Source organism: Phascolarctos cinereus, unplaced genomic scaffold (assembly GCF_003287225.1).
Source record: "Phascolarctos cinereus isolate Bilbo 61053 unplaced genomic scaffold, phaCin_HiC Scaffold_5;HRSCAF=322, whole genome shotgun sequence".
In the NCBI taxonomy this organism is placed as follows: domain Eukaryota; kingdom Metazoa; phylum Chordata; class Mammalia; order Diprotodontia; family Phascolarctidae; genus Phascolarctos; species Phascolarctos cinereus.
Window position 1 is genome coordinate 288,267,692 of NW_027555958.1, and position 23,084 is coordinate 288,290,775.

The 23,084-nt window shown below is 36.6% G+C and overlaps 1 protein-coding gene across 4 annotated transcripts in view; it reads right to left on the reverse strand.

Moving 5' to 3' along the window:
• Window positions 1-23,084, reverse strand: part of RNF157 (ring finger protein 157) — a 125,563-nt gene that overhangs the window by 77,132 nt on the left and 25,347 nt on the right. For all 4 annotated transcript variants that reach the window (XM_021002576.2, XM_021002577.2, XM_021002579.2 and 1 more), the window contains exon 2: window positions 5,999-6,117. In XM_021002576.2, the coding sequence (XP_020858235.1) occupies window positions 5,999-6,117 (119 nt within the window). The remainder of the gene's footprint in view (window positions 1-5,998; window positions 6,118-23,084) is intronic.

Sequence of the window (23,084 nt, forward strand, 5' to 3'; positions counted from 1 at the left end):
GAGATGGCTCAGTGGATAGAGTGCTGGGCCTGGAGTCAGGAAGACCTAGGTTCAAATCCAGCTTCAGATACTTACCCTGGGCAAGTCATTTAACCCTATGTGCCTTAATCTGCTAGAGAAGGAAATACTTTCTTTTCTTCAAAATGTCTTTGCCAAGAAAACCACATGGACAGTATGGTTCATAGGGTCACAAAGAGTTGGATATGACTGAATACTGAACAATAATATGTATGCAAAGTGATAATTTTGTTTCCTCTTTGCATATGCTAATTCACTCAATTTCTTTTTTTCTTATTGCTATAGCTAGTATTTACAGAACAATATCAAATAATAGTGGTGACAGTGGACATCCTTGCTTTCTCCCCAATTCCTGATCATAATGAAATATTCCTGCATTTCTCCATTACAGATAATGCGGGCTCTTGTCTGGGAGAAATTATATTTGCTATATTAAGAACCAATACATTTATTTCAATGCCTTTTAATTTTAAAAAATTATTTTGGAAAAGGACCTATATGTACAAAAATATTTAGAGAAGCTCTTTTCAAAGAATTTGAAATTGAGGGGATGTCCATCAATTGGGAAATTGCTGAAGAAGTTGTTGTATATGATTGTAATGGAATACTATTGGACTATAAGAAATGATCAGCAGGATGCTCTCAGAAAACCTGGAAAGACCTACCTGAACTGATACAAAGTAAAATGAGCAGAACCAGGAGAACACTGCGAACAGTAATAGCAATATTATATAATGATCAACTGTGAATAACTTAGCTATTCTCAGTTATGCAATGATCCAAGACAATTCTAAAGGATCTATGATTAAAAATTATATCTATCTCCAGAGAAAGATAGACTCTGACAGACTCTGAATGCAGATGAAAGAATACTTTTTCTTTACTATCTTTATCATTCTTGGAAGTTTTTTTCTCTGTTTTCTTTCAATACATGACTAACATGAAAATATGTTTTGCATGACTGCACATGTATAATCTATATCAAATTGCTTGCTTCTCAATGAGGGGCTGGGGGAAAAGGAGGAAGAATGAGACAACTTAAAACTCAAAAATATTTTTAAAAAAAGAATGAAGAAATTGTTTTTACCAGTAATTGGGGAAAAATAAAATATTAAATTAAAAAAACAAAAACTACAAAAAATAATTTATTTTGGTGCTTAGTTTTTGTTGTTTGATCAGTTCCTTTTCTAGCTCCTTTTTTTTTTAAGTTGTATGCCCAATTCACTAATTTATTCTCTCTCTTTTTTGCTGATTAAAGTGTTTGGTGATGCAAAATTTACTGTAAAAACAAAACAAAAAACAAAAGAGGGGCATCTAGGTGGTGCAGTGGATAGAGCACCAGCCATGGAGTCAGGAGGACCTGAGTTCAAATTCAGCCTCAGACATTTGACACTTAACTAGTTGTGTGACCATGGGCAAGTCACTTAACCCCATTGCCTAGCAAAACAAACAAACAAACAAAAAACAAAACAAAAATTTACTGTAAAGGATCACTTTGGTTGCATCCCAAAAGTTTTTGGTATATTATCTTATTAATTTCATTAAAGAAAATGCAAAGATCTATTATTTTCCCCCAATAATTCTTTAGGATTGATTTACTTAGTTTCTAATTAATTTAAACTCTTTCTTCAAAGGCCTTTTGTTGATTATAATATTTTTGCACTGTGGTAAAAGAAGTGTTTAACATATCTTTTTTTCTTATCTGTTTATGAGGTTTTATCTGATCTAACACATGATCAATTTTTGCACAAGTGCCATTGAATGCCTGAAATATGTATATTCTTTTCTATTCCCATTCACTAATTTCTAGACATCTATCATATCTTCTTAAATTCTTTTCTTAATTTCTATTCAGGTCTCTTCTTTCTTGCTTATCTTTTTCTTAAGCTTTTCTACTACTGAAAAGAGCATATTGAGGTCTCCAACTATAAAGAGTTTTGTGATATATTTCTTCCCTATAGTTTGTTTAGTTTTTCCTTTAGACACTTACAGGTTATGCCATTCAGTATGTATATGTTAAGTATTAATATTACTTCATTATTATGGGGCAGCTACATGGTGCAGTGGATAGAGCACCAGCCTTGGAGTCAGGAGGACATGAGTACAAATCCGGCCTCAGACACATGATAATCACTAGTTGTGTGACCGTAGGCAAGTCACTTATCCCCAATTGCCTCGCCAAAAAAGCAAAAACAAACAAAATATTACTTCACTATTGATGGTGTGTTTAATGTATACACATATCGCTTATATAATGTAGATCTCTTTTAACCACTACTATTTTTGCTGGTGTCTTGTCTAAGATAATGATTGCTACTCTCGCTTTTTAGGATTTATACTTTGCTTTAACTCAATGTGTTTTTTTGTTGTTGTTTCTAAAATGTGTTTCCTGTTAATGATATATTGCTGGATTCTGCTTTTTAATCCAGTATGCTTCCTTTCTTCATTTTATGGGTGGATTCATATCATTCACATTCACAGTTATGATTGTTAGAGGTGGTTTTTTTTTCCCTTCATAATACCATTCTTTTACTTTTTTTTTTCTTTTCTTGGCTCCCCAGTCCCACTTTACAAAGAAAAAAGGTGAGGAAAGAAAGAATAGAATGGATACTAGGAACCTACAATTGAAGCAGTGTGATCCTACTCCTCTGAGCCCCTACTTTTAATCCAGAGCAAAGCCAAATCACTGATTCTCACTCTTTAGTTCTCTTTTTAATTCTCCTTTTATGATTTACCCTCCATAATTGAATTTCTTTTGCTTGTGACTATTCTCTCCCAATTCTATCCTCCCTCTTAAACCCCACTCTCTCAGCTTCCTGATCCTGCTTATTCTCCAATTGAAGTTAAGCATTTCTACATCATATTCTGTGTGTGCGCACACGTATCTGTGTATGTGTGCATGTGTGTTTGTGTGTTAAATCCTCCTTCACTTGGTTCAGATAAGAGAGAAGTTCATGAGTTGCCCCTTTCTCCACATTTGTATACTCTTCTGGCATAACTCAAATGTTAGAAAAAATAAGTTCCTCTTCCTTCCTTTTCATTTCTTCTCTAGCATATCCTTTTCCTTTTCCCTTTCTTTCTTCTCTTAAAAAAACAAACAAACCACTCTCTGTTGTAACATTTGCCTTTTCTTTTCTTTACTCCCTTTATGACCATTGAGGACAATAGGATTATGAAAACACATGAAAAGACTTCTTCCTATTAGAAGCTAAGCATTGGCTTATGATTTAGGTACTTAAAATTGTTCAAATATATTTAACTTTCTAGGTTTTTCTTGTCTCTTGTGTTTGCATTTCAAAAATTCTACTCAGTTTTCATCTTTTCATTAGGAATGGCTGAAAGTCCTCTATTCTATTAAAGATATATTTTCTCCCCTGTAGGAGTATACTCATTTTTGTAGGATAAGTTATTTTTTGGTTTTAAGGTTTTTTCCTTTTTTGCATTTTGGCACACTCTATTCCAAGATTTCCTCTCCTTCACCGTTGTTGCAATATGATCTTATGTAAGCCTAAATGATTTCCTTGGTACTTCAACTCTATCTTTTCTATTTGTAATATTTTTCTCTAACCTTGAAGCTCTGGATTTTGGCTATAGCATACCTGGTTATTTTCAATTCAGTTTCTCTCTGAAGTTTCTCTAGTTTTACTTTATCCTCTGCTTCTAATAGAACTTAACTTTTAAAATGATTTGTTAAAATATTCAGAGTTTTAGTTTGGTCATGGTTTTCAGAGTGTCCAATGATTTTTAAAATATCTCTCCTTGACCTCTTTTCTAGGTCAGTTGTTTCTGGTAGTAGATACCTCACATGTTTTTCTAATTTTCTAGTCTTTTTATTTTTTTTCATATTTCTTATTTTCTCTTAGAATGATAATTATTTTGCTCCATTCTGTTTTCCAAGGTACCATGTTTTTCACCTTCATTTCTAAGCTATTTATTCTTTTTCTAATTTTTTTCTCAAAGGCCCTAATTTTATTGTGTAATTTCTTACTTCATTTCCTCCATCAGCTCTTGAAGCCACTCTTTTTTCAGAGGATCTCCTTGTACTTACTGCGGAATTATTTTCTCTTTCAAGTTTACCTCTTATGCTTCTCTTAACCCATAGTATTTCTTCATTGTATTAAGAGCATTTTTCTGTCTACTCATGTGTCCAGCCTCAATACCCATACTTGGACTCTCTTTTGGGGCCAGGTTTCACTAACTCTTGCACTCTTGGATTGGATAGATGAGCATTAGTCCTGTCTCCTCTGCAGTCTGGATATGTTGCCACTGTCCTGTCATGGTTATGGATAAAGATATCTGGTCCCTAGTCCTTCTCTCTGCCCTCTTCTTCAATCCTTGCCCATAACAGGAAGGTGGGCCTAGAGCTGAGAGTACGTACTGTCCTCTAACTCAATCCAGGGCTTATGCCTTCTTTTCCTGGTGGCCCAAAGCAGACATGGGCCTTAGCCCATCTCCCTCTCCTTCTTTTGCAATCAACAACCTTGGTTTTGTCTCCTCTTGTAGCCCTGACAGACTGACCAAATATCAAAAATAGTAATGGCTTCAGACTTCCTGGAGGGCCCCAAGACTGTCTACCTCATCTTCATCTTCTTGATTCCGTGTGGAACCAGGAAATATCAAAGATGGCAATGGTTTTAGGCCTCTTGGAGAAGCCCCCGCCTTATGGGCTGCCTCAGTACCTCTGTCCCATCTCTCTCCCTAAGCAATCCCTGACTAGGATCTGGCTTTGTCCCTTTCTGTGACTCCAAGAGAATATCAGAGATCATTCTAGTCTCAGACACCCAAGAGGGCCCCAAAGTTTGCCTAGGCACCTCTGTGCCCAGGCTCCTCTGCCTCCTCTCTGTTTTCTTGGTCAGCTCCTCTAGGAAGCTGGCTTTGTCCCCTACTACAGCTCTGTCAAGCCAAGGCCAAGATCCTCTGGGCACATCCCCCAGTCACAGCCCCTCACTGGTTTCTGGCTATCTACTTAATGCAGTGTTGGATTGAATGGAGGGACTTACTATTATTACTCCTTACTCCCTTACTCTTTGATTTGATGGACCATTGCTTCCTCTGCTACCCTCTGCTGGGCAGTTTCTTAGGGGATCTAGGCTGAGCTGTCACCTTTCATGTCATCTTTCTTAGGAAGTCATCCTTCAAAACTTGCTTCAAGTTCCACTTTGTTTATACTGCAGCAGCTCCTTAATCTCTCTATTCTCTCCACTCTTATACTGTTTGATCACATGCTTGATTCAAAACTTCAACGGTCATGAATATGGATGTTCTGTCCACCAAGGTAGGTCATAACTCCTCCATTCTTAAAAAGGCCATTTGATGAAATGAATGAAATCACTTCATGGGCAGCCTTATGGTGATGAGCCCCTCTACACATAACTAAGTTGTCTCTGCTGCAGATCACATATGGCAGTACCTTCTACAGCCTTCTAGAGTTCATTTGCTACTGAGACCCTTTAAAAAGCCAAAGCCTTCTCTATACCAAGATGAGGCATCAGGGTATGTCCTGAATGCTAATATTATTTATTATTACTATTTTAAAATGTCACATATTTATTTGTTTTGTTTCCCCAGATGAACTATAGGTTTCTTGAAGGCAGAAGGATATGTGGTATGCATCATCTATATCCTTAGCAAAGCCTAGCATAGTAATATTGCTGTGTAGTATATAGTAGGCACTCAATAATTATTTGTTGAATAAATGAATGGAAACTGAAAAACATGAATTCAAAAGGGGAAAAGATTATAGAACTGTTAAAGATTCTCACATGACCTGGTTTAAAAAAAAACTTTTATTTGTGGTATTTGCTTTTTATCCTGATACATTCATCAGAGAATGAAAGTCAGACAAAAATGGCTTAGAAACACAACTAAATGTCTGAATGTTTCAGTTTTATGTCAAACTATAAAAAAAGTAGAGACTAATCTTTGCCATCTCAGTAATGTAAATGACTCTACAAAAATGAATTAAATCTAGGTAACATACCGCTACTGGCCTGTTTCCCAGGAAGTTCAAATCACTGTTCTCTCCAAACAGATATCCTTCAGGGTGAGTTGAGTCGAACTTTTCTCCTCCCATGATGAAGTGGCTAGCAAAATAGCTTCCTAAACAGAGATACACATTTAAAAGAAAAAAGTCAAGCTGAGGCAAACTGTTGATTTAAAAAAAATCAGAGCAAATTCCAACCGAAGAAACCTTTTTTCTTTCCTAATTTAGCAAAACAGCACAAAATGAGGAAAATCAATAAATGACAGGCTCTCACCTACCCCACTCCTATTCTGACAAGCTAGGAGACCAGATATTTCCAAGAGACACTGCAATAATCAGAAGAATGAAAACAGAGCTCAGAATTGTCAGGAATGCTGTTCAGATAAGCCAGGAAACACTGCCAGACAGTGATGGCTCAGAAAAGATAAAGGGATACTTCAAAGTCACAAAAGGATACTGCAAAACCAACTGAGAATCCTAGGGTATTATTCGTTTTAGTTTAAAAAGCTGAATGCCAATTACCACTAAGTTTCTATGAACAGCTAACTCAGGAAATGCAGAGTAGCCATTCAAATGCCGTTACCCTTACCCTTACCACTATTCAGTCAAACTTATTTCCCAAACCTCAAACTAAGAAAAATATTATAAATGATTAAGAGAAGGGAGAAGTTGGGGTGTGTCAGGGTGACCACAGTGTTATGAAAGGCATTTTCCAATTCACAAAAATATATTGAATATCTACAATGTGGCAAACGATCAGTCAACAAGGATGTATTAGGTGCCTAGCATATGCCAAGCATTGTATGAGGTGTAGATAACACAAAGACAAAAATGAAACTCCTTGCCCTCAAAGGAGATCAGATTCTAATGGGTAGGACAATATGTATATATCTATACAAGTCACACACAATGCAGATACAAGACAGTCTTCAAGAGGGCACCAGCAGCTAATGGAACCAGAAAAGGCCTCATCCAGAAGGTGGTACTCAACCAAATCATTAAGAAAACCAAGGATCCCTAGAGGTAAAAAGTCAGGCTAGGGTATATTTGAGGCACAGGGGACAGCTGGTGCCAAGGTTCAGATAAGGCAGGGGTAAAGTGTACTTTGTGGGGCACAGCAAGGACACTGATATGGCTAAACTGTAGAGTTCACGGAAGGGAATACATAAGAATGTTGAAAAAAGAGGATGAGGCTGGGTTGCAAAGAGCATTAAACAATAGAGTGGTTTATATTTGCTCCTAGCGGTAACAGGGAAGGCACTGGATTTGATTCAGTAGAAGGGCAATATAGTCAATCAATAATTTAATCAACAAGCATTTATTAAGGTTCATTATGTGCCAGGCACTGTGCTAAGCCTGAGGATACAAAAGAAAAGCAAAAAACACAATCGCTGCCCACAAGAAGCATACTTCCTGAAGGGGAAAATATGACCTTACTCTAGGGCAGCAGTTCTTAAAATTTTTGGTCTAAGGACCCTTTACACTCTTAAAAATTATTGAGGACTCCAAAGAGCTTTTCTTTATGTGCATCATATTTATCAATATTTACCATAGCAGACATTAAAAATGATAAAATAATTATTCATTTCAAAATAATAATAATAATAATAACAATAATAAACAACAACTCATATTTTATGAAAAATATATTCTCCAAATTAAAAAAATTTTTAGTGAGGAATTGGCACTGTTTTTTTACATATTTCTGCAAATCTCTTTAACAGCTGGCTTAATAAAAGACAGCTGGATTGTCATATCTACCTCTCCATTCAATCTGTTATACTATGTCATTTTGGTTGAAGAAAATTCAGCCTTATATAGACACAAAGTTAGAAAAGGGAGGAGTATTTTAATAGGCAAAGATATCTTCAAATTATTGTGAAAATAGTTTCAACCCCACAGATCCCTTGAAAGAATCTTGGGAACCAGAGGCAGCTAGGTGGTATAGTGGATAGAGCCCTGAGCCTTAAGTCAGGAAGACCTGAATTAAAATCCAGACTCAGGTATTTACTAGCTGTGTGACCCCGGGCAAGTCACTGAACTCTGCCTTAGTTTCCTCAACTGTAAAATGAGGATAATGACAGTACCTAACTTGCAAGGATATTGTAAATAACTTATATAAAGTGCATAGCACAATGTCTGGCATATAGTAGGCTCTATATAAATGCTTACTCCTCTCCCCACTCTACTGCCAACCTACAAAGATCTGTGGGCCACACTTTTGAGAACAGTTGTCCTAGGTTAATGTACTATCCCTTAAAGTGTAAAACCAGTCTTTTCACTTAAGGAGCTTATATTCTAAAGTGGGACACAGAATGCAGACACATAAGTGTATGACTCATACATATGTATAAGTATACATATACATATATATTATGAATACAAAATACTTATGGGAGGGAGAGGACCAGAAGCTAGAGGAATTAGGAAAGGCTTAAATAGAATGTAGCACTTGACCCGAGTTTTGAAGTAAACTAGGGATTCTAAGAGATGAAAGTAAGGAGGGAGGTATTCCAGGTATGGGAGCACAGCTGGTGCCAACCAAGGCATGGGTGGGACGGGAAATGGAGCATCACATATAAGAAAAAGCAAGAAGGCTAGTATAGAGGAACCATAAAGTACATGGAGAAAAGTTATGTATGAGAAGACTGCAGAGGTAGGAAGGTTCTGGGTTGTGAAGAGTTTTAAATGCAAGAAAGAAGAGTTAGTATGTGATCTTAGACCTATAGAAAGTAGCCACAAAGAAGGAAGAATAGCAGCTGATATTCCCAGAAATTCACAGGAGACAATATTTAAGAAAGAAGCTAGAAGTAAAATCCATAGCCTCAAATGTCTATATACAATGCTCAAAGTTTAGGCAACAAACAAGAGAAATGAGAAGTTTTAATTCAAGGGGGCATACTTGCCCTAAGAGGTATCACTGAGACTTGGTGGGATGAAACCTATTATTAGACTATGGTTCTGGATGCATATACCTTCTTCAAAACAAAACAGGACAAGTAAAAATGGTTGGGAGTAGGGTAACATTCTACATTAAAAATATATCAGGGTATGTGAGGAAATCCAGGAACCAGAAGAAGGAAGCATCATGGAGAGTATTTAGGTGAGGATTAAAGGATGGAGACACAGAAGTGATTTTTCACTGAATTATACTACAGACTACCTTGACAGAAAGAAAGAAAGAATAAATGATGATTTGGGAAAATAGATTACAGGCCAGGTACAGAGGTATGACAAAGTAGTGATGGGGAACTTCAATTATCTGGCCATCTGCTAGAGGTCTCCTTCTCTGCTAAAAGCAGAACAGATATTAAATTCTTGATTTGGCTCATCCTTCAAAACACAGAGGAACCAACAAAGGGAAATTCTATTCTGAATCTGATTTTCACTAAGAGAAGATCTCGCTGGTGGGGCAGAAATGATGGGAAACTTGAAGGGAAATGATCACTCTGTGTGGAGCTTATGATAAAGAACTAGAGGATATTAGGGCACAGCCTGACACATAACCCTAGATTTTAAGAAAAGAGATTTCAAAGAGTTCAGAGGAAAGGTAGGTAGGATCCCATAGATTGAAATGCTGTAAGGTAGGCCTGCGCAACCCGTGGCCCGTGGGCATGCCAAAGGAGGCTTTCCCCTACAGTTTTCGAAGGCCCCCTGAAATTCTTTTGGAGGGCCACAGGTTGTGCAGGACTGCTTTAAGGGAAGTCTGCCCAGGAGGGATGGGCAATGTTCAAGAATAAAATTCTGAAGACCTACAAAGAAACAATTTCAAGGAAGAGGAAAAACACACTACAAGATATAGCCAAAGAGACAAATGAGGATGGACAAGGAACTTGCCTACCACTTTAGATTTTTTAAAAAAGAAATATACAGAAAATGGAGGCAAGATTAATATAAATGCATGGCAAAGTCCTATAAAATGAGCATCAGGAACGTTAAAGCTTTGAACGAGCTGAGTCGAGGGAGAAGAAGTGAAGTATAAGAAGAGTTTGTTAGCTTTTTTGTTTGTTTGTTTTGTTCTGTTTTTGAAGACATACTAGAAGAAAAAGGAGAATTCAAGAAGAGACAGAACCTTGGGTGGGCACAGATGAGACAATGACCACTGACAACAGAGCTACCAAATTCTTGCTTTGTTTCTGTTTTCTCGGAAAAGAAGGATTTTTATATAGGGAATGACAACAGAAAAATAACCAATGGAAAATTTATGCCCAAGGTAAGTCAAGAACAAGCAAGAAATCACCTACTTAGCATAGATGAATTCAACTTACTTGGCCCAGGTATAGTTAGTTGCTGAGCCACTATCAATCTCTCAAAGATCATGGAAAATAGGAGAGGCGTCACAGGGAGTTTTTGTTGTTGTTCAGTCATTCCAATACTGTCTGACTCTGTGACACCATTTGGGGTTTCCTTGGCAGAGATAATGGAGTGGTTTGCCATTTCCTTTTCTGGCTCATTTTACAAATAAAGAAACTGAGAAAAACGGGGTTAAGTGACTTGCCCAGGGTCACACACCTAGTAAGTATCTGAGGTCAAATTTGAACTCATGAATCTTCCTGACTCCAGGCCTGGAACTCTATCCTCTGAGTCACCTAGCTACCCAACCATAAGGTTAGAGAAGGGCAAATGTTGCCTTGATTTTCAAGAAAGAGAAGAGAGTCTGCAAACTAAAAGCCAGTGAGTTTAACTTTAATCCCGGGAACATCCTAGAAAGGATAATTAAAAGAGATGACTGGCAAATACAGAAAGGAAAACAATGATTATGTGGTTTCATCAATTGAGCAAGTCATACCTGATTAACTAAAGTTTTTTCCTTTGTATTTTACAAGATTAATAGTAGAATTCTTTTTACAAAATTAAATTACTAGATGAGGGACATGCTATTGATATAGTTTACCTAGGTTTTAGCAAACTTTTGATAAAAAACTTCATACAATTCTTGTGAAGAAGATAGTGAGATATGGAATTGATGCCAGTACAATCATAAGGATTCAGAACTGGTTTAGACTCAAAAAAGTAGTTGTTGATGGGATAGTATCAATGTGGCAAGAGGTCTCCAGTGTGGCACCCATGATGCTTGGTCCTATGATGTTTCACATTTTTATCAAATACTTGGATAAACACACAGATCATATGTTCAACAAGTCTACAGGTGACACAAAACTAGGAGGCATAGTTAATACAGTGGACAAGAAGATCAAGGATACAATAGTATGCTGAATAGGTTAGAGCATTGGACTGAATATAATAAGATGAAATTCAATAGGGATAAATGTGAAGTCTCACTCCTGGTACAAAAAACAATCAACTTTACAAGATGGGAAAGGCAAGAAGAGACAATATTGTTCTGGAAAGATTGGAGGATTTTAGTAGACTCTAAATTCAATATGAGTCAGCAGTGTGATATGTCAGCCAAAAAAGCTGATGCTATCTTGGGCTGCATTAAGAGGAGCATAGTTTCCAGGAATAGAGAGTCCCACTGTACTCTGCCCTCATCAGATGTCACCTGGAGTAGTATGTTCAGTTCTAGGGACCAGAGTTTTAAAAGGGCATTGGTAAGTTGGAGAGCATCTAGTAAGACAACAAGGGTGGTGAAGGGTCTTGACTCCACGACATGAGGAATGGTTGAAGGAACTGGGTATGTTTAGACTCAGTTGACATTACAGCTGCATACAAGTATATGAAGGATGGTCATGTAAAGGAAAGCTTAATCTTGTTCTGTTTACCTCCAGAGGGCAGAAAGGGTAAAAGTTGCAAGAGGCAAGCAAATTTAGGCTGAAGTCAGGATAAACTTCCTAACTTAAGGTGAGGAACTTGCAGCCTCAAGGCCACATGTGGCCTTCTAGGTCCTTAGGTGCGGCCTTTTGACTGACTCCAAGTTTTACTAAACAAATCCTTTTATTGAAGGGATTTGTTCTGTGAAATTTGGAATCAGTCAAAGGGCCACACTTGAGGACTTAGAGGGCCACATGTGGCCTTGAGGCTACAGGTTCCCCACCCCTGTCCACCCCCTGAAGCTGTCCAAAAGTGGAAATGAACTTCTTCAAAAGGTGGTGGGTAGCCCCTCCTTAAAGGTACTAAAACACAGGCTAGACAACACTTGACCAATATGTTATAGTATGGAATATTTTTGTGTAGAGGTTATTCAGATTAGATGGCCAACTCTCAAATTCTGTGATTCTGTGATTCTAACAGGGGAATGACAATATATACATAAATAGGTATACACCAGATACATAAAAAGTAGATATATCTGCTTACCTTAGAGGAAAAGGAATTAGTTAACTGCTGTTCAAACTAGAAAAGGATGCTTGCAAGTGGTTCTTGAGCTAAATCTTGAAAGAAGATAGGGATTCTAAGAGGCAGAAATGAGGATAGAAAGCTTTTCATAAAAAGGTGACAGCCACCAAGATGGAAAATGGAGTAGGCCAGTATAGCTTAATCATAGAATGGGTGGGAGAGAGTAAGAAATGTGTAAGACTACAAACATAAGAAGGCAACAGGCTGTAGGGAGCTTTAAATGCCAATGAGATGTTAAAGAGGGAATAATCTGTTGGGAGTTTTTTTCCCCAGAGGTACACTGGGATTAACATTACTATTCTGTTTAAGTAAATTCAAAAACTTAAATTTAAACTCTATCTCTTATTTTTCTTTTGCTGTGCCATTTTGCTTTTTGTTTCATGGTTACTGTAAAATATAAGTCGACAAAGTCTGGACCAGTGAGAATTCCAAGTAGCTGAGGGAACTTTTCTCATTTGGGAAAATTCCCTTCAAGCCCGAATGCTTGTATATTAAGTAAACTATCTGACAAACTTTGGCTAAAATGCAGATTACAGTATTTTTCTTCTATGGGTGAGTACGAGAGAAAGTGGAATCAGTGCTGGAAAGGATAGCCTGAAATACAATTTCATCTGAAGGGAACTAGGTTTCAGTAAGTACTAAAGAAGAAGCAAGAACAAGAGGTCTAAAATGAAAGGAAGTTCATTAATTAGAGAGTGGGAGTTCCAGACAGACAGTGGAAGGGTAAGATAGATTTGTGCTTTAGGAAAATCACTTTGCACCTGTGTGGTATATAGTTTGGAATGGGGAGAGAGTAGAGATAGAGATTCATGGAGTCCAGGAAAGAGGTAATGAGGACCTGAACTGGGTAGTGGAAGTGTGTTACAGACTTCTGGATTCAGGGTACACCAACTATTCTTACAGTACTATCCTAGTAAATATCCCTTTCTAAAACCTACTTAAGACTAGCTGACTAAATTGATACTCTAGTGATAATCTTTGTTTGGGGGAGAGGGGTAGAAGCACACCCATGTGGGCTTAAGGCAATGGTATTAGGGAAACATCCCTGACTCCACAGAGGTAACTCTAATACTTTTAGAGGAAACTATAGCTAGCCACGAACTGGGGAGCAGAAACTCATCTGTAAGAGTGGAAGTTGGGATAAGCAAGCAGAGCTTATCCATAATACTTTCCAGTGTTCCAAGCTGTTCTTGTTCAATAGGGAATTCTTCCCCTGAGTAATTTATTTCCTCAAGCTTATCATATGCTAGAAAGCAGTGTGGCAGAAATTAGGTTAGACCAACACCTTGCACCAAGTACCACAATAAGTTCAAAAGGTTTAATGACCTGAATACAAAAGATCACATCGCTTAAGAAAAAAATCAAGAAAAATGAGATCAGATAACTTTGATGCCAATGGCCAGAAAGAGAATTCTTAACCAAACAGGGACAGTGTCATAACAAAAGATAAAATAAACAATTTTATTATGTGAAACTAAAAAATCTTTTCATGAATAAAATCACTGTGGTAGTAACTAAAAGCAACACTGAGGAAAATATTTGCAATACAAATACGTGGTATCTAAAATATATAGGAAATTAATGCAAATATAGAAGACAAAAAGCCACTCCCCAATGGATAAATGGTCAAATGATATGAACAAACAGTTCTCAAAAGAATTACAAATGACTAATACCCATATGAAAGATAGCTTCAAATTACTAATAATAAGAGAAATTCAATCAAAACAAGTCTGAGGTTTTATCTCATACCCAGCAAATTAGCAAAAATGACAAAAGATGGGAATAATCATTATTGGAAGAGTTAAAAATAGGAACCTTAAAAATACACCATTGGTAGAGTTGTAAAGTGGTCCAACATTTCCAGATAGAAATTTGGAATTAAGCTGAAAAAAATGATTAAGACATTTATATTCTTTGATCCAGACATCCCCTTATTAAGCATAAACCCCAAGAAGGCCAAAGAAACAAAAGTCTACATTCACAGCAGCACTTACTGGGGTAGCACAGAACTGGAAACAAAGTAGGTGCTCAACCGCTAAGAAGAACAAATTCTATATATGAATGTAATGAGATATTACTGCACCATCATAAACAATGAATATGAAGAATCCAGAGACACTTGGAAAGATTTATACGTGAATACACAAAGACTACAACATTGTAAGTAGAAAAAAAACCGAAACTGGACACTTATTATACTAACCAAATTTGGTCCTAGAGAAGGTGTAAGAAAATGCACTTACCTCCCTTTTTTGCTTAGGTGTGAGACTATGGATGAGAAATACTGCATATACTATCAGATATCGTTAATACTGGTTGGTTTTGCTGAACTCTTTTTACCCCCCTTTCTTTAAAATCTTTGTTAAAAGAGATGGCTCTGACATACTGGTAGGAAGGATCTCTTCAGAAATGAAGGTTATATAAAACTGGAATAAATAGAAGTTAAATTTTTTTAAAAAATGATTAATTAGTGCAATAAAACACAAATGAAACATTTTAAGAATAAAGGTAAACTATAAAGTACTATATAAAAATGACTTAATAAGAAGGAGATATACATTTTTGGACATGGCCAATATGGGAATGTATTTTGCTTAACTAAACATATTTGTTAAAAAAAAAAAAAGGCTTGATTTTTTATTTTTTTTCTCAGTGGAGGGAGGCAAGGTGAGAAAATCAATGCTTCTTAATTGAAAAGAAATTTTAAGTTGAACAAAAAGGAACTATTAGCTTGGGCAAAAACACATGTAGTACTGTCCTTAAAATGTTGATTCCTTTCTTTTTAAATATCCCTCAAAAATAAATATCTGACAGTAGTTTTGGCTAAAAGTTACTCCCCAGAAGCACCCACACCACCCATTCTCATTCGCAATCCATCAAGCCCACACCACTCAGGCTCCAGACTATTTTTCCACCTCGTCCCAGAGAGGGTGCCTTCCTTCCCTGTCTCCCACCTCCACTTTCCAGTTCCCTTTTTAGATGTTGTCTTCCTTCCTTAGAATGTAAGCTCCTTGAGGGCAGGGACTCTTTCTTTTTGCTTATGTAATCCCAGTGCTTATACGGCACAATGCCTTGCACACTGTAAACTTAATAAATGCTTTATCTCATCTGATCTAACTGCCAAAACCGAAAGGTTCACCTAGCAAAATCTGAGTTGTACATCACAACTTATAAACATAAAAAATAAAAATCTGCAGAGATGCAAAAACACAATTCATCATCTTCAAATGTCAAACAAGTTATTAATCATGAATGACTATCACTTCACCAGTCCTATTTTCCATGTGCATAATTTATAGGGAAGATAGTTCTGTCTAGAAGCCTTGAGTGAAAGCACTTATTTCAAAGAACAGTGGTAAGCTACCCATACACCTCCGTAAAAATGATTCACCACATAGACTTATATTGTATAAAAAATAAAACCATTTACATGTTTTACCTTGATAGATGGATTGACTTTTTTCTGGAGTAACTAACAGCAGTAAATTAAATCTGCAATTATGATTTCCCACTGCACTAAAAACAAATGAAAGGGTGGAGTTAAATACCATGTTTCAATTAATGTACAAGTTTTGGGTTTTTGTTTGCTTGTTTTACTTTTTGCAACTGCACGGTTAATAATCCCAAATTCAAATCATCATCTATACACTAAGCCAATCAACTAGTGTTTATTAAACACTTACTAGGGAATATACACATCACTATGAGTACTTTGCCATTTGCTGTGTGTATGACATATTTCCTTCTCTACTTCACACTGCTTTCTGACTGGGGAGAGAAAATTAAGATATATGAAACAATCACAAAACAATTTAAGGTCATATAATGACATCTGGAATATAAGTACAGTAGGAATTCAGAAAAGGGGAGCAACTCCAACACAAAGTTATCTACCTATCTAATTCTTTAAAACATGACTAACGTGAAAAATGTTTAAAAAGAATGTACATGTACAGCCTATATCAGATTGCACACTGTCTTGGGGAGAGGGGAGGGGAGAGAAGGGAAGAAAATTTAGTACTCAAAATCTTATGGAAGTGAATGTTGAAAACTAAAAATAAATAAATTATTAAAAAAAAAAAACTACTACCAAAAAAAGTGATCTGAACCCCAGTCCATTATCACAGTGCTGGATCGTTCTAATAGAGAGTGCTGAAGACCAGCATTGTGTCTCTGTGTTGGAGCTAGGCAAAAAAGTTACCTAGCATCAATGCATAACATTCTTGGCTTACGTCCTTTTATAGTGTAGTTTTCTATAAATGTATACTATAAACATATATGTATATTTCCACATACATATAAGTAGAGAAGGAGAATAGTGATACATAGTGTATACATATACATACAGTGATTTAACTATATATGTATCCAACACGTATATAGTGCTTTAAGGTTTACAAAGCACTTTATAAATACTATCTCATTTGGTCCTCACAACAATTTTGGGAGGTAGATGCTATTGTCATCCCTATTTACAGATGAGAGAAATGAAGCAGACAGAAGTTAAGTGACTTGCCTTGGGTCACATAATACTAAGCATCTGAGGCTCAGATCTGAACTTAGGTTTTCCTGACTCCTAGCTGCCTCGTGTATGTGTATATGCATATACATATACACATACACATACACATACACATACATATACATATACATATACATATACATATACATATACATATACATATACATATACATATACACATACATATACATATACATATACATATACACATACATATACATACATGCATGTGTGGTATATATGTATATGTAAACAAACAAATGTGAATACGGGTCAAATAGCTTAAATAATTTTAATAAATAATATAAATAAATAATAAAATATCATTTCTATTTTCCAGATGAGATCACATATGAAATAACACAAAGCTGACTTGACTGAGAATCACAGAATTTCAGAACTGGAAGGAAACTCATTGGCCATCTAGTCTAACTCATATTAATGAAAAATGTTCACTCCAGCACACTCCAAAAAAAATCATCATCTAGTCTTTGCTTGAAGGCCTCCAACTGGAGGGCTGGGGTGGGGGTGGGGGGCTGAAAATAAACTCACTGCCAAGGTATCCCATTCTACTTTTTTTGTTTTTAAAAATTTTATTTTTTTCAATTACATGAAAAAAATTTTAACATTTTTTTTTAGAAATTTGAGTTCCAAATTCTCACCCTTCTTTCCCTCCCCCCTCATTGAAAAGGTAAGCAATTTGATATAAATTATACATGTGCAGTCATGCAAAACATATTTCCATATCAGCCATGTTGTTAAAGAAAACACAGACCCCCTTCCCCCCCAAGAAAAACCACAAGAGAAATAAAGAAAAAATTTTTTAAAAGTATGCTTCTAGCCGCATTCAGACTATCAGTTCTGTCTCTGGAGGTGGATAGCATTTTTCATCCTTGAGTCCTTGAGAACTGTCTTGGATCTTTGTATTGCTGAGAATAGCTAAGTCCTTCATGGTTGATCATCACACAATATTGCTATTGCTGTGTACAATGTTCTGGTTCTGCTTGCTTCACTTTTCATCAGTTCATTTAAGTCTTTCCATGTGCTTCTGAAAGCATCCTGCTCATTATTTCTTATACCACAATAGTATTCCATCACAATTACGTACCACAACTTGTTTAGCCATTCCCCAAATGATGAGCATCCCCTCAATTTCCAATTCTTTGCCACCACAAAAAGAGCCGCTATGTGAATATAATGGAGCACGACATAATATAGCACAATGAGAAATGACAAATGGGAGAGAGTCTGAGAAAGTTGAGAAGGCTCGTATGAGTTGATATAGAAGCGAGAAGAGCCAGGAGCACAATTTATACAATAACTATAGCACTATAAAGGAAAACTAATTTGATGGTCTTTTTTTGGTAAATAGCATTTTTTTCAATTCCATATAAACATGGTTTTTAACATTCATTTTTATAAGATTTTAAGTTCCAAATTTTTCTCCTTCTCTTCCTTCCCTCCCTACTCCCTAAGACAGCAAGCAATCTTCCCACATTAGTCATACTGTGAAAGAAGAAACAATACAAAAGGGGAAAGCCACAATAAACCAAAAAAAAGTGAAAATAAAATGCTTCAATCTGCATTCAGACTCCATAGTTCTTTCTCTGGATGTGAACAGCATTTTGTCATGAGTCTTTTGGAATTGTCTTAGATCATGGTATTGCTGAGAAGAGCTAAGTCAATCATAGTTGATTATCACACCATGTTATTGCTACTGTATACAATCTTCTCTTGGTTCTGCTCACTTCACTCAGCATCAATTCATGTAAGTCTTTTCAGGTTTTTCTGAAATCCACCTGCTTATCATTTCTATCATATGCACAATAGTATTCCACTACATTTGATGGACATTCCCTCAATTTCCAATCTTTGCCACCACAAAAAGTGCTGCTACAAATATTCCTGTTCATGTGGGTCCTTTTCACATTTATATGATCTCTTTGGGATACAAACCTAGTAGTGGTATTGCTACATCAAAGGGTATGCACAGTTTGATTGTTCTTTAGGCATAATTCCAAATTGCTCTCCAGAATGGTTGGGTTAGTTCAAAACTCCCACATCTCCTCCAATATTTATCATTTTCCTTTTCTGTCATATTAGCCAATCTGATAGATGTGAGGTGGTACCACAGAGTTGTTTCAATCTGCATTTCTGTAATCAACAGGGATTTAGAGCATTTTTTCATATGACTATGGATAGCTTTAATTTCTTCATCTGAAAACTGGTCATTCATACCCTTTGGCCATTTATCAGGCCATGCTGCATTTCCAAAGCAGAGTGCAAACTGAAGAGTTTCCCTATGTATTCTGAGGTCGTTCAACCACTGCTATTTGCAGATGACATTTGCCGGCTAATATCTCAAGTGAACTTGTGGCTTCCAGCGGTAGATAACATCCTTACTCACAGACTACCAGCTCTCTTTGACTGTCAGGAAAGCATTTGTCTTTTTTTCCTAGTTCATATCCTGTGGTCTCATTTCTCCTATGCACTCAGTTCTATTTCCTTCCTAAGAGACAATACCAGCTTTCAGGCAGAGATACCAGGTCATGAAACACTGCAGAGATTCCCAAATGAGATCTACAATCAATCAAAAAAGTAACTTTGACAGTCTGTGAAAGAATTTTGATCAATGCAATAATTAACCTACCTCCAGAGGAACAGTAACAAAGTATGCTTCCCACCTCCTGACAGAGAGGTGCAGAAAGAGTCACATTTATTTTGCTTGACTATGCTAACTTGTTACAAGGGAAGGTTTGTTTTTTAATTCCGAGGGTGGTGATGGGAGGGGTAGAATTGGGAAGAGAAACAGGCTAGTTATGTTGATTTAAAAAAAGAAGGAAAGGAATATTAGTTAAGCATTTTTTAAAAATGGACAGAAAAGTAAAAAGTTAAGTGGGCAACAGACCAGTGAGGCAGCTTTGGAACTAGCACGCTGAATTTAGCATTTTTTTAAAAGATGCTTTATATAGAGAGATTGGTTACTTCATATATAGTTCTTTTTTCTGTTCTTTGCATATGAAAATGTTCATTTTTTTGTATTTTTCAGTTTCAGTATAACAAAATTTTTTTAAATGAAAGATTTGGACTAAATAATTTTTAAGGGTCCTTCTAAGTCCTAACATGCTATGATTCTCTGACATTATAAATGTTTACCTTACTTATGGCACATAAAATATAATAAAACCTGAATTTACATAAAAATTGAATCAGGAGATGATTCTCTGCTTGACTCCTAACTTTATAACAGGTTTCACAATAAGCTTCTGTAAGGGAGGGTATTTAATCTCCCTAATGCCCCTCCACCACTTAGCAGATGAAGTCACAGGATTATTCACAGATGACAAGATTTTAATGCTAACATGGTGTTTAACTACAAAATCCGGCCACACACTACCAAGATCCCTTTATGAAGTGTGAATCTTTTTTACTGACAGAACTAAAGAAAGTAACCTCACTAGTGGGGGGAAAAAAAAGGCCATGCCTTTACAGGATTTTAAATATCTAAACCCTGGATGAATTCCAGTATTCAAGAGAATGCTAGTTCAGCAAGGCTTTGTAGATGAGACCCCTAAGAGGATTTCTCTCTCCTTTCCATATCCACATTGACCATGATGTCTAGCAGCAATTTGCCCAGTGGGAGAAGATCAAGGGTTTGTCAGTTTTAGAAAGTTCAAGGTATAACTGAAGGAGTAGAAACACAAGCTCCAGATGGACAGGGATAAAGACTGGAAATAACCCCAGAAACGAAGCAGCTTCAAGAAATGGGATACCTGAAGGCAGAAAAGAGAGCTAGCCATGAATTCAGTGAGAGCTGAGCTATGAAGAGGAAAGGCCTTGGGAAGCAAAAAGGAGCTGCGTTAAAAATCTACAAAGAGAGAAAGTACTGGTAGTCAATGAAGTACTATGAGTTGTGAGGCAGTATTGCCACATATAGTGTGTGTGTGTGTGTGTGTGTGTGTGTGTGACTACCATTTTACTCCAAGTTTGAGCCCATTCTTCCCATGAAAGCTATATTTGTGGGACAATGCACCCAAGGTTTGGAGAGGGAACTGTTACTGTTCTTTTCAAGTACTGTATGTACTTAAATATGTCTGATAGTTAATGAGAAACGTAACAACGGAGGCCAAGAGAGATAATATTAGAAGTGTAGACCTATCAGGAACACAAGAACCCAATGTAGCAACCTCTTTCTTAAGTGTGACTGAAAGTTAGGGGAGTAATCCAGAGAGGACACTATACTTCTTTTAAGCAGCAAGTTCCTTATGTGCATTTAATACATAATTTAAATCACCAATATTCAATTTACATGTAGCTTTTTTTTAGCAACAAACCCATCATATAAAGTCAAGCAGAAGTATAAGAGATATTACCTGTCTCATGTATGAAATACTCAATTTCTTTAGCCCTCTGAGACATTAGCAAACAATCACTGAGCAAAAATGCCCCAAGGAGATCGCTTTACCTTTAGACAGCAGTCTTAGACGATGAGAAAGATCCCTCATCTTCAGCAGAACCAGACTGATTCTAACTAGTCAGAGCTCTTAATAAAGACCTAGAAGATCCCACCCTGGAAGCAGGTCTGAACAGATAGCTCTGAGTTGTCCAAAACAAACGGCCTCAGTGAAGAGGACAACATTGCCAGAGCAAAGGCTTCATGTTACTGACAAATAACAATGTAACAAAAAACACTGCCCCTATATATGAGTCTTCTTGATCAGCTTGTCTACGCACTTGCCCCTGCTTCCTCTCCTCTCACTCCTCAACCCTTTGAGATCTGGCTTCTAACTTCAGCACTCAATTGAAACTTCTCTCTCCAAAGCTACTGACAGAGGATGATCAATTGTGTAAAATACCGCACGTCTAATGATACCCTTTGCATATTACTTTACTTAACACCTAGCCCCAGACTCCTTATGTATTAAATAAGAAATTTGGACTAGATGATCTCTAGGGTCCCTTCTAATTCAGTGTGGCATAGTGGATATCTGGGGCCTTGGAGGTTAGGAAGGGCTTGAGTTCAAACTCTGATTCTAACACATACTGGCTGTGTGACCCTGGGAAATACAAATTGTCAGTACTTCAAGAAACTCTCTTAAGGCTTAAAGTTGAAGAACAGTTGGTCATTTACATTGGCATAGAGAATTTCCTATACTAATGAAATCACAAGTCCAGACCAAAAATTACTACAATGCTATGTTTCTAGATTGCTGTCAATTGGCATGAGTTTTTCTCAACATTTCACAAGTCATTAATAAAGGTTGTCAGTTTCTAATTAAGCTAGCTTGAAAATCTATCCCAGGGGTAAGGAACCTACAGCCTCCAGGCCCGATTACTATTCAATCACTCAGTTAACTCTATGTCACTATTCATCTTTAAAATTCTAGCTTTTAAAGAAAGGGAAAGATATTAAAAGTAGAAAACTTTATGAATTAAAACAAAGGGTTACTCAAACAGTTATTGAGACAAATAAGTTTAAGACAGGGAGAACTTTATTTTTCCTTTCAAAATGGAAGCCAACAGCTTGATTACCTTACTCCTCTAATAACTTTCCTTTAACTGAGCAAGAGAGAAAAATAAAATCACTTTCCAACTTGAATAAACCTCAATGCCAACTGGGAGTGGGGGGAGGAGGAGCTCCTGAGAAACTCTTTAAGGAGAATGAAATAAATGCTATCAACAGGATCAAAGAAGTTATGCGGTACTGCTACCCCATATCAACAGCACCTGACACCAAAAACTTTAATTATTCATATAACAGATGCCTCGATTGCCAATTTAAATATTTAAATATTTATATAATGCTCCCATTATTTATCTCCACATGAACTGCATAGTAAGAAGGGAGGAGATGGAAAGAGAGAGAAAAGAGGAAGAGAGGGTAGAAAGGGAAAAAAGAGAAAGAGAGGAGGAGGAGGAGAGAGAACAGAGAGGAGAGAGGGAGAGAAAGAAAAAGAGGGAGGGAGAACAGGGAAGAAAATCTGAAAAAAAAATTTTTTTTTGCTTGACTACTGAAACATCACTGGCAAAAACAGCAAGGCTCTTATTATATAAATGTATACCTTTAACGAGTATTCACATTCAGAATATTAAATAAAACTCTGGCAGTCTCTTATGGAGGCACAAAACACATGGGATTTAAAAAATCATTAAAAACAACATTTGGAACACATTTTTCTGTTTTATTTATTTTTCACATTCTAAAAGTGTAACCAAAGCCAAACTGACTCTGGACTCATGTAAAAAATTTTAAATATGCAA